The sequence below is a fragment of the Acanthochromis polyacanthus genome, chromosome 11 (assembly GCF_021347895.1).
Source record: "Acanthochromis polyacanthus isolate Apoly-LR-REF ecotype Palm Island chromosome 11, KAUST_Apoly_ChrSc, whole genome shotgun sequence".
NCBI lineage: Eukaryota > Metazoa > Chordata > Actinopteri > Pomacentridae > Acanthochromis > Acanthochromis polyacanthus.
Window position 1 is genome coordinate 229947 of NC_067123.1, and position 12672 is coordinate 242618.

General features: G+C 39.7%; 2 protein-coding genes across 8 annotated transcripts in view; both read right to left on the bottom strand.

The window, feature by feature from the left end:
• The window catches only part of LOC127536286 (integrator complex subunit 8-like), a 71636-nt gene that overhangs the window by 18392 nt on the left and 40572 nt on the right, over nucleotides 1–12672 (bottom strand). The gene's annotated exons all lie outside the window — the stretch shown is intronic.
• LOC127536288 (high affinity immunoglobulin gamma Fc receptor I-like) lies at nucleotides 662–7163 on the bottom strand. Its single transcript, XM_051956229.1, has 6 exons — nucleotides 3971–7163; nucleotides 3685–3720; nucleotides 2178–2441; nucleotides 1857–2099; nucleotides 1391–1528; nucleotides 662–1269 (listed from the first exon to the last, which is right to left on the bottom strand). The coding sequence occupies exons 1-6, from the start codon at nucleotides 3996–3998 to the stop codon at nucleotides 1157–1159; spliced, it is 822 nt and encodes a 273-aa protein (XP_051812189.1). The 5' UTR covers nucleotides 3999–7163; the 3' UTR covers nucleotides 662–1156.

The following is a 12672-nucleotide window of genomic DNA, read 5'->3' on the forward strand; positions in this document are numbered from 1 at the left end:
TAGTTTTCAGTCTGTTGTTGGTCATGTTGTGTCTCTTTGTTGTAGTTTTCAGTCTGTTGTTGGTCATGTTGTGTCTCTGTTGTAGTTTTCAGTCTGTTGTTGGTTATGTTGTGTCTCTGTTGTAGTTTTCATTCTGTTGTTGGTCATGTTGTGTCTCTGTTGTAGTTTTCAGTCTGTTGTTGGTCATGTTGTGTCTCTGTTGTAGTTTTCAGTCTGTTGTTGGTTATGTTGTGTCTCTGTTGTAGTTTTCAGTCTGTTGTTGGTCATGTTGTGTCTCTGTTGTAGTTTTCAGTCTGTTGTTGGTCATGTTGTGTCTCTTTGTTGTAGTTTTCAGTCTGTTGTTGGTCATGTTGTGTCTCTGTTGTAGTTTTCAGTCTGTTGTTGGTCATGTTGTGTCTCTGTTGTAGTTTTCAGTCTGTTGTTGGTCATGTTGTGTCTCTGTTGTAGTTTTCAGTCTGTTGTTGGTCATGTTGTGTCTCTTTGTTGTAGTTTTCAGTCTGTTGTTGGTCATGTTGTCTCTTTGTTGTAGTTTTCAGTCTGTTGTTGGTCATGTTGTCTCTTTGTTGTAGTTTTCAGTCTGTTGTTGGTCATGTTGTCTCTTTGTTGTAGTTTTCAGTCTGTTGTTGGTCATGTTGTCTCTTTGTTGTAGTTTTCAGTCTGTTGTTGGTCATGTTGTGTCTTTGTTGTAGTTTTCAGTCTGTTGTTGGTCATGTTGTGTCTCTGTGGTTGTTTTCTGAGTCTTTGTGTGTTGTTCTTCTCTCACATCAGTGATGAGGAAACAATGAGTCCAGTCTCCAGTGTTGAACCAGAGACTCTGTGCTGCCACCTGCTGGTAATTTCTGAGTCACACTGAACAAATACTGTCTCCTTGTTTTCTGGAGTCATTTAATAGAATAATTTGACAAATATTCAGACATTTTGAGAAACTTTAGATTATTTGTGAGACATGGGGACATTTTAAGCCATTTTGTTATTTAAGACACATATTTTCCCCCAGAACAAACTTAAAAATATGCAAAACTAACACAAAGAGATAAGAAAGCAGAAATAAAAACACCAGCAATGACACAAAGTGAACACAAAGACAGGAAACAACACAATTAGATGATCTGTTATGAATAAAAACTCTTTCTGATTGAAGAATCCCGAGTTCAGATCAGAACTGATGCTCCGTGGTCACAGCAGTGATGATGTCATCATAGTCATCGTCCAATCCCTGGTCAGCCTGTGTGGGTGGGGCCGTCACCATGGTGATGGGAAGGTCATTTCCTGCAGTCAGAGAAGATCAGAAAGAAAATAATTTATCAACACATGAAGAGTTAAGTTAGAGACAGCTGTCAATCATCAGAGGATTGATTGATTGATTAACAGGTCAGTGATTGATCAGTACCTGTAACTCTGTGTCGATACAAAGACACCATGAGGCCAGTAGAGATGAAGTATGGACAGAACACCACCAGGTGGCAGAGCAGCCTGAAGACAAGATGGAGGGAGGAGGAGACAGGCGGAGCTGAGGAAGTAGGTTTACCTGTAGAGAGAAGAGAACCTGGTCAGGTGACTCTTTCTGCTCATTTTTTCGTCATTTTGTGTCTCTTTTTCGTTGTATTGCAGTGAGATTGGTGTGTGTCCTTGTGTTAGTTGTGTGTCTCCACTCATGTCGTGTGTCTCTCCTCATGTCGTGTGTCTCTCCTCATGTCGTGTGTCTCTCCTCATGTTGTGTGTCTCTATTCATGTTGTGTCTCTACTCATGTTGTGTCTCTACTCATGTCGTGTGTCTCTACTCATGTCGTGTGTCTCTACTCATGTTGTGTGTCTCTCCTCATGTTGTGTGTCTCTTTCAGTAGAAGAATCCTGACCTGTGACAGAGATCCAGCTGGATGGAGACTCTCCATGAATGCTGATGTTACACCTGTAGAGGCCTTCATCAGACCTGGAAACATGGAGGATGGTCATGTGACCTCCGGGCTCAGTCCTGATGAGGGAGCCATCTTTATAGAAAGCAGCTGGGAGGCGGGAGTCCTGCTTTGATTGACAGCTCAGAGTGAGGGGATCTCCCTCCATCACAGGGAGGACAGGACTCTGCAGGATCACTGATCCACCTCAACACAGAGACAAACTACAGCATTTCATCCATTCACACACAGCTTCATCAGCACTGACTGCACAGCTCATCTTACCAGAAACAGTGAGGTTGATGCTCTGACTGGCTGCTGCCTCCATGGACTCACACCAGTAAACTCCACTGTCCCACTGGAGCAACATACTGATGATACAAGTAGAACCAGATGGTCTTCCCCATCCATCTCCACACTGACTTCTGGTTTTTCTGGTGGTGTTTCTTCTCAGAGTCCATCCAGCAGATCTGTCTTCATCCTCACAGCTCAGAGTGACAGAATTTTCTCTAAAAAACTGAGATCTTCTGGGATTTACAGTCAGATGAACTAGAAGAACAAGTAAAGAAATGATTTAGGGCTTTGAGCTGCACTGTGTGTCATCAGGAGAGTTGAAGTTATTCAGTGTTTCATGTTTTACAACAACCCGTCCATCCACCTCAGAGGATTGTTTGGATCCTCATTTTTTCCCCTTTCAGTAAAAAGTACGACAGCTGCCCTTGTTAAGTACTTCTACTACTTGTACCTTCAGCTTTGACTGTCTTGCTCTTATTTCAGCTTGTAGTGTCACATCATCATCTTGGATCAATTGTATTTTCTGATATCTACGATTTATCTTCAAACCAAACATCACACCAGATGTAGTCGGAGCCTTAAAGCAGAAATGGTTCAGGAATAGTTTGAGGAGAACAACCAGTTTGAGGTGTTGACCTCCAAATTCCCCAGATCTCAGTTCAATCCGGCATCTGTGGGATGTTCTGGACAAACAAGTCTGATCCATGGAGGCCCCACCTCACAACTTCCAGGACTTAAAGGATCTGCTGCTGACATCTCAGATACCACAGCACATCTTCAGGGTCTAGTGGAGTCCAGGTACCACAACAGACCTTCAGGGTCTAGTGGAGTCCAGGTACCACAACAGACCTTCAGGGTCTAGTAGAGTCCACATACCACAGCACACCTTCAGGGTCTAGAGGAGTCCAGATACCACAGAACACCTTCAAGGTCTAGTGGAGTCCAGGCCTCGAAGCAAAAAGGGGACCAACACAATACTGGGCAGGTGGTCGTGATGTTATAACTGATCGGTGTCGTCTCAAATAAGAAGATCTGTTCTATCGCACTTACACGACACTGTGCAGGCAAAAACGTTCCACCTTTGCTAATATATCATGTCACAGAAATGATTTCTAAAGAAGCTCCTGTAATCTAAGAACTTGATCACATCTGGAAAAGGCGTTTTATGGAACCCAGTCTGTGACTAAATCCCCCAAACATCCTCTGAATGTTACAACTTTAAGTCACAATCTTACTGAACCTTTGAGATCTATGAACCTTCTCTGTCTTGTTCTGATGGAGCTCTGTGGGGACCGTTGGAGCCTCAAGTGGACGCTTGAGGAACTACAACAACAGATCTGCTTCACAGCTTTAGACTTGTAAGGAGGAAACAGATGACTCCACTGGGAACTTGTTCTGCTCATGCTCTGATAGAAATTTCAACACTTTAAATGTCCAACATCTCCAGACCAACATGCCGTCGGTGAGTTTCAGACGGTTACAGAGGAAGGTGACCTACCTTGGTCTGTTGTGGAGAACAGCAGAGAGCTCAGAGCTAAAGAGACACAAAGGTTAGTTTGAGACAACATTTCATCTCCAACATAAATCCTCCATTGAGGCCAACAGAACAAACCTCCATGGTTCTATTTCCAACATTTCCACATTTCTACAATTCTTGCAGCAGAACGTTCAACACTGGAAGTCTCACTGACCTTTCCAAGGAATCCTCATCAACTGAAATTATTGTTGTTTATTTTTGAGCTAAACTTCACACAAACCCCCAAAGAGAACCAGAGATAACTTACAGATCCACAGCAGAGATGTTCCCTCCATCCTGAGCTGCTGATATTAGATCCTCTCTCTGATCAGCTCTGTCTCATCAGTAAACTCCTCCTTCCTGCCTCTCTGCTCTGGTTTCTCTGAAGCTGACAGGAAATCAGAGGTTTAGTTGCTGCCAGTCTGAGAGCGTCTCTCAGTTTCAACCTCTGAAATGTGGTCAGAAAGAGGAGAAACAGGCAGTATGATGCCTTCAGTACCTGACAGTGTGATGCCTTCAGGTACCTGACATCGTGGTGCCTTCACTGACAGTATGGTGCCTTCAGGTACCTGACAGTGTGATGCCTTCATGTACCTGACAGTGTGATGCCTTCATGTACCTGACAGTGTGATGCCTTCAGGTACCTCACAGTGTGATGCCTTCAGGTACCTCACAGTGTGATGCCTTCAGGTACCCAGCAGTGTGATGCCTTCAGGTACCTGACAGTGTGATGCCTTCTCTGACAGCCTAATGCCTTCATGCATCAAACATGAGTTCATTAATAGAATTAAATGAAAAGTGTGTCAGTGTAGGAGCTTTAAAGCTGATGTTTCCTCCAAACTATGTTTATTTAGTCTACTGGTTATTTTATGGTCCTGTGGTTAGTGATGCTGATCCAGGCTCTGTTGAAGCTTCCACTCTTTATTCCAAACATGGTTCATTCCTGGAGGCTTCAGAAACACACATTGCTCCAGTAGGACCTCTAGTGGTCAGTAGAATGAAGTACAATCTGTTCATGTTACTGATTGGTTCATGGATTGTTCTGGATTTGATTCACCATGAACATTCCTGTTGGACTGAACTAGATGATTGGACGGTTTCTACAATAATAATAATAGTAATAATAGTAATAATAATGATGATGATGATAAATGCAGGTCTGTGTTTTTATATCTGGTTCCATTTAGTTGTTTTTCACGGTAAAGACAACTGGAGCAGGTGAGCTGAGGTGGTGACGTCATGACGTACGCTGGAGTTCCACCTGCACGTAAACGTTGACTCTCCGGAAAGGTTACCGTGGAGCAGCTCAGGGTGAGTCTCTCCGTCCATCCACCTCGGTCTGTCCTCTAAGAAATCTGCAGACCGACGGGACCCACTCCGGCGGTTTCAGCTTCAGAACAGCTCTGAGGAAAACATGGGAGACGGTGGGGTAGCCTCGGAGCCCGAGACGGAGAGGAGGCCGCTCATGAGTCACCGAGGGCGGAGTCGAATGTGCAGCAGAACCCGGTGTCGGAGCCGGAGCAGTAGTTCTCCACAGAGCTCACCTGGACAGGTAACACTCTGGACCCAGTTCACTACGATGGAAACGAGGTTCCTGCTGCTCACGGTTCTCCTGGGACTTTCTACTGGTGGTGAGTTTACTTATTTTCTCAAACACTTTTAGAAAGTAATTTCTTTATTATTGTTATTTTATTTTATTAAAAATTAGCGAGCTAACCGGCTACATGGCTAACGGCTGGTATTAAACTTACTCCGCTAGCTAAAACTCCTGTACCTCCAGTTTCTGTGTTTGTCACAGAATTTATGAGCTTTCACGGTGCCGTCGATCCATGTTGTTGATTATGCATGTTTTAAACTCAAAGTGATTTTATTTTCTCTCAAATATTGGTTGCTAACGAGCTAACTTTACCGGCTACAGTGCTAGCTAGCTAACATTAAAGCCAACAGGTACTGTTAGCCCACTGACTGCTAGCTAAAACTCCTGTACTCCCGGTTACCGTGTTTGTTACCTAAAGTCGAATGAAGTATATTCAATAACATCTTCTTAAGCCAGCAGCCTCATATTTGTAACCATATTTGTTTCTGTATGCGTCTAGCGATCGTTTTTTAGAATTTTCCTGTTTTCGGTCACCAATGCTGTGGGTCTGTTACTGTTACATAGAAGCCATACTGCAGACAAAAAATACAGCAACTTCTTGACATTTCTTTGACATCTTGTTGAAGATTAACAGAAGATATATTATTTTTAATTCATAATTATATGTTTTTGGGTGGGTGAACTGCACAGCGGTGTCAATCAAGTAAAAATAAATGTCGGTGAAGGAAATGTCCGGTGTTCAAGATTAACTGGTGATCTGATCAACTGGTGATTTTCAGTTAGCGAGACAGATGTTACACCGGCAATTCATAGAATGATGTCTCTATGTAAAACTTTGCGTGGAATGATTATTTTTTTTGGAATGCATACATCCATTTAGCTACATGTTTGCAGTTGGCTTGAATGTTTAAAGCTGCTGTCCGGAGTTTGAATGGCAGCGTCTCCCAGAACACTGTTGGTCCATCTCTGTCCACCCAGGGAAGAATGTCGTCCTGAAGGGTCCAGACTGCAGCGGCATGACATCAGTAAGACTACAAAGACGTGGCAGTGGTAAATATGTCGACTTCTGCAGAGATGGACATCCCATACTTCCAGAAGATCAGGATCCGTTGTTTGTGGACCGAGTGGAGGGGCTGAAGTGTCCAATGCAGGATGGTGTCGTCTCTACAACTCTGAAGAATGTGACCAGAGAAGACGCTGGAGAATATGAGTGGTTCTGTAAAAACACTACCAGAAACTCTTCTTCCACAGTCTACCTGAACGTTACTGACGGAGGTGAGAACGTTTCCATGACAACATGACAAACTGTGTTTACTGTCTGTAGAAGCAGAGTTCAGATGAGAAATAACAGGTCTGTTTTCTACTCTTCAGGTGCTGCAGATGGAAACGCCACACCTGGAAACGCCACACCTGGAAACGCCACACCTGGAAACGCCACACCTGGAAACGCCACACCTGGAAATGCCACACCTGGAAACCCTCAAGATGTAGGAGCCATCACTGGACAAACCGTTGGAGTTGGAGTTGGAGTTGTTTTGGGGATCATTGTGCTTTATTTGTGTCGCAGCAAATTTAGATGTAGAGTCAGTGATCAGAAGAGGTCAGTTCTACCTGTAACTTACGAAGTAGTTAACCAACAACAGTCTGTAAATATGTAGGTTTTTGATGCTTTTGTGTATTAATTTCCAAATATTTGAAAATGTGCTGTTGAAGGCCTGACTTGGACAAAAGGTTTAACTGAGAGCATCCTCACTGGCACCATCAATGTGGTACAGAAACACCACTGTGGCTGAAATCACTCCGGCGTGTCATCAGATCTGCAGAGGAAGCTGTTGGCTCTGGCCTCCTGTCTATGGACACCATAAACACATCGATGCTGGTGGAAAGCTCAGAACATTCTGAAGGACAAACTCCATCCAGCTCATGTCTGTCTGGGTGGTTACGTCCTGAGACACAGCAGACCAGTGAGCATCAGAGCCACACAGAACGTTTTCATAACCGCTTTTTCCACCATCAGACTGATGACATTGGACCTCAGGGAGGGGAGGAGCTAGAACACAGCAGAACATCAGAATATCACTACACCATACACATAACAGACAAATGTACAATACCCTCACAATGTGCAATAAGCAGCGCAGTAAACAAGTATTTGATTGTTTATTTATTTAGGCTGATATTTGCACTGATAATGGGCTTTAGTGTGATTTTTTTTTGAGAGTTCGTTTCTTTTTTATTATTATTATAGGCTTGATACTTATTTATTTTTTAATAATTTAATTTCTTTTTGACTCAAAGTAACGTACAAGAATTCCAATGTGATGTGATGCAGCTCTACTGTGATGCAGCTGTGATAATGGAAATAAACTTTAATCTATTGTTCTGTTGTATTTTTGACAGTTTTAACCATAAATATTCAGGTTCATGTTGCTATTAAATGTTAATGTTCAGGTTTTTAACATGTTTCTTTCATGCAGAAAGTGTTTTTGACACTTTCACGCATTAATATCCAGATTTTTTAACTTTTCTGTCAGTATGTGGGTTTTCACAATGTTGAGTTAATATCCATGTTTATGGTACTAAACTGCAACGACTCCAAATCTTATCAAGTCTATTAATCTTATTTTTAGTGAAAATGTCTCATCCCACTTGACTGAAGATAAATTCAGCTTATTAGAGACATTTCAGCAAATGAAGGACTGGTTTTAGGACAGTGCACCTTAAAAATCTTCAATCTTGAAATGATGTTGATGGTCGACATACTAACATACTACAAGCCATCTCTGAACGGTGTCAAGTGAGATGCAGATGTTGAGGTCTCAGAGAGGACTCAGGCTCATTACGGCCCTAAGGTAACAAAGGTTTTGAAGCAGACAAATAAAGATCTTAAGAAGAAACATTATGAGTTAACCATATGATTATGCTTGCTGAAATATATACACATTTTTGAAGTATGATTTGATTAAAGTAATGATTCGGATGATTTATTATGTGTTTAACAATGAAGTATGATTTAAGAAGTGATTCTGTGTGAAGTAATCCTTGTTTAGGCTCTGTGTGTGCGTACAGGCCTCATAGGCTTGTGTGTCCAGGCCTTAAGAAAGCAGAAGTGAGAATGGCAGAAGTCCCCTTAGAAATGAGGAACTTGGAGTTTCCACAGGATGACAGGATGGGCTGAGGCCTATTTGCAGAACATTGTCATAGCAACTGAGTGTGTGTTAAATGTATTTGCTGTAAAACACATGATTCTATGCAACTGTTGTGTGTGTAACAGCAACGTCTCCAGCCGCTGAGGGGCGTCCTGACTCTGCCTGCACAGAACTAGTTTCTATCATGTGCTGGTTCTGTGCCGGTGGGTTTAGGAAGCTCCTCACAAAGCATCAAATGAAGACAGAGGAAGCTGCCACCTGTTTGTCTCTGAGCTCTGACAGCCAGACAGAGAAGATGTTTACTGCTTTGTTAATGTTTAATGTAAAACCTTTTGAATATCTTTGTTATGATCCAACGTAAGATGAGAACTTTGGAGATAAACATTGTCAAAAGTTAGATTTGCTAGTTTAACCCTCCTGTTGTCCTGCAGGTGAAAGTTGACCCGTTTTAAAGTTTGAAAATGTGGAAAAATATATATATTTTCACAGTGACACTTCTGATGTCCACATTTTCAACAGTTTTGGGAAATCTTTGAACATTTTTTGGTGGAAAAATGAAATGTTAAAAATGTTTCTTAAGACCATTCACAACAAAATCAACCAAAATCCAGTTTTGGTTGATTTTTATGTGAATGTTCTTAAAGACAATATTAGAAGTGTTACTGATATATATGTCATCACTTCAGATATTTTTCTGATGTTTTTGGAAGATTTTTACTCATCATCCCACAAATGTGGAGATTAAAAAAAAGGACACTTTTAAGGAATAATGTAATTTTCTTCCTGAAGATTTTGCAAATTTTCAGAAATTTTTGGATTTTTTTTTCAGAGAAGGAAACAATATTTTTTGGTGCCTGTAAATGAGGACAACAGGAGGGTTAATTAAAATGTAAAAGAAAAAAACTGACATCAATAACTTACTTAGTTTAATATAAAAACTTTAAAACTGTTATTGTTTATTCTAACACAAGAACCTGTAAGATAAACATTGTAAAATGTAATATTTCCTTTGTTTATTGTTAAAATATATTTAAAACTGTTCATGTGTATTACAAATAAAATGTAAATGGCCTTTTAACATTTTGATGTTATTTATAATTATTAGCACAACATCTAATCTTATTAAATAATCATTGTAAAAATATAAAAACTTTATTGTAGCAAAGATTCACTTGAAAAACTTTTGGACTGTTTAATATGATCTCATGTTTTAAGCATGACATTGAAATATTGTCAACAGTAAGATATAATTTATTGTAAACATTTTTTAAAAATGTGTACTGAAAGTACCTTTAGTAACATTGTTTTTCACATCTTGCTGTATTAATGTGAATTTAATACTTCTTGAATAAATATAAAAAAATAAGATTTGCTTTTGTGATGTTTTGTGAAAAGTGATTTTGAGGCATTTCAATTTTGATGTTTAATAAATTTACAAAAATCTGTGAAAAGAAGTTTTACTCTTTGTCATGTTGGGTTGTTGATGACAGACTGATGGAGGAAACTTGTATTCATTCAGCAAAAAAAAAAAAGATGTTTGAACGGTCTGGACACGTTTCAAAGCGACTCCATATTTGTGGTGTTCATATTTATCACTATTTCACTACAACTCGACTGGTTTACCGTTAAGTCAGATGATCAGAGTGTTTTCTTCACTGATGGTGGATCAACGTGGAGCTTCTTCAACACTGAACCAGACACAGGAGAGTCACATTTGTTTCAACGATGAGCTGCACTGACATACCTTACAAGAAAAAGCAGTTAGATTTGCTTTTAAATGACCTGACTTCAACACTGTTCAAAATTGTTCAGAATATGACATACTTTGTGTATAATTTAATGTCTTTCTAAACATTCTTGGAAGCAGTTCACATCTGGCATTCCATCAAATTATTTATTGAAACATAAAAACCAACAACTTCAGTGAGATTTGAATTAGAGAAGACAAAAAATAAAAATAGAGACGTGTTCAGATCACACAGAACAACGCAATTTGCTGTATAAGGAGCTGCACTCTGAGCTCTTTCCACCACTGAAAGCTCCTGAAACAGGGATGTTAGCGTTATAACCGGACCCTGGATTTACAGAAGAAGCTGTTCTCACCGACAAACCTTGTTTTCTTTTACATCCTGTGTACATCTGGGTGTGTGTTTATCTAGAAAGAGAACGCAGCAGGACGCCAATACATTTAAGTAAAACAACATTGATTAGTGAAGTCAATATAAGATAAGTCAAGATAAGCTGAGTCAAGATATGAAAAGTCAAGGTAAATCAAGATCCATTTAATCAAGATAAGTTAAGTCAAGATGAGTCAAGTCAAGATAAGTTACAATAAAGCCATTGTGACATTCAATTTGGTCATCAGGGGGGTGGGACAAGAGAAAAATGGAATTTTAGGGGAAACTCCAGACTTATTTGGTTTTTAAAATTCTTTATAAACATTCTCCGATTTTTTTTTATTTTTATTTTTTTTAAGATTTGGTCTCAGGACAAGAACATTTAAACAACAACTGCATGTTTTAGTATTTTGGACATGGATTATTTGAAATTTGATGAATGGGACATAAAATGTCCTCCAGTTCTGTTATGATCCTGCTGTATTTAATTGCATTTGATTTGTGGCCGGTAAGTTTAGTTTAATAGGGCTGCATCTAATGATTCATTTAGTGTCCATTAATCTTTTAATTATTGTTTTTTGCATTAATTTATTAATTGTTTGATCTTTAAAATGCAACAAATCCTGAAAAATGTCCATTAGTGTTTCTCAAATTCCAAAATGAAAAGTCTTGTTTTGTCCAAAACCCAAAGATGTTCAGTTTACTGTCACAGAGGAGGCAAAGAAACCAGAGAATATTCACATTTACTGTTTTTTTTCTTCATAAAACAACTCAAACAGATTAATTGATGGCTATGAGAGGACAAACTAATGGATTTTTTTGATGAATGTTGGCTGCTTTAGTCCTGCCATAGTCGATATTTAGACACATAAGATTAAGTTCTACTGAAACAATGAAAACACCAACAGCACTGCAGTGTGTATAAATATGATTAATGATTTGTAATACATACAAGATAAACCGTTGACCTAAAAATGAATCTGAAGAAGTAGTGAGAAACCACCCGCCTCTTGTTTTCTGACATGTCCTGCTGTCGTTTGTCACAACACACACGTGCAGGGCATGTGTCGTGTTATTTTAAAGGTTGCTGCTGTTTTTACGCTCAGCTTCCACACTGAAGGTCTAAACTGTAAAAGGGAAGTTTAAGAAGATAAAGTATGTCACTCCTGAGGTCTAAAGTCAGCTACTGAATATATCTGAAGCTGCTGGGAGTCATATTTGTGGATTCACTCTTATTTTATTACATTTTCTCAGCTTTTTGTGTCCAAACTTCTGACTGGTAGTGTAGATGTACCCACAAACTAAATGACCTTGCACTGAGCACAGACGTGTGTTCTCCATGTGTACGTTATGTACGGATACGGAATCACGTGATCTAAATATGTAGCGGGCGGCGGGAATTAATGGGACTCAGAAACACCCCCACAATTTAATCAGTTGTTCTTTGTATCATTTCTGATGGATACGTCCTGATAAGTCCTCAGTGGTGGATTTGTAGCAGAATCACAATCATGTGATCATCAGCAGGCAGCTGACGTAGTGTTCACTGGTTGTCATGGTTACAGTGACGCCGTGCTGCTATCTGGCAATGATACAAAAATATTTAACAAATCTGTGGATCCAGACTATAAGCTGCATCACTGATAAAATTGGTCCTTGTGTCATTTCTGACCTTCCCTGAAAATTTCATCCAAATTCATGAGTCTGTTTTTGAGTAATGTTGCTGACAGACAGACAGATGGACGGACAAACGTACACTAATCATCGTAACTCCACTATCTTCCTTGGCGGAGTAATTATAAAATCATTTTATGAAAGAAAACAAAACTACAAAATACTAAAACAAGGCAAAACAAGATCGCAACTTGTAAGATCAAATTCTAGGATAAAATAAATATAAAATACTTCAATTTAAGAACATTAAAAACTACCAAAAGCCATTGAAAACATGCATGTCTTGAGATTTGTCCTACAAATGTCAGTGGAGGGGGAACTTTTAAATTGCACGAGGAAGATTGTTCCAGTTTAAAGCTCTGAAGAAACAAGCAGTGCACGGCTTTCTGAACAACATAAACAGACTTTTCTAAGTCTACAGTCTGACTGCAGT

Bases quoted from the DNA above. Each gene is read 5' to 3' on its own strand.
- LOC127536288 (XM_051956229.1), bottom strand. From the start codon at position 3,998: ATGGAGGGAACATCTCTGCTGTGGATCT. The intron at 3,721-3,970 runs GTAAGTTATCTC...GTGTCTCTTTAG, and splicing joins AACATCTCTGCTGTGGATCT to CTCTGAGCTCTCTGCTGTTC. The intron at 2,442-3,684 runs GTAGGTCACCTT...TTGTTCTTCTAG, and splicing joins GTTCTCCACAACAGACCAAG to TTCATCTGACTGTAAATCCC.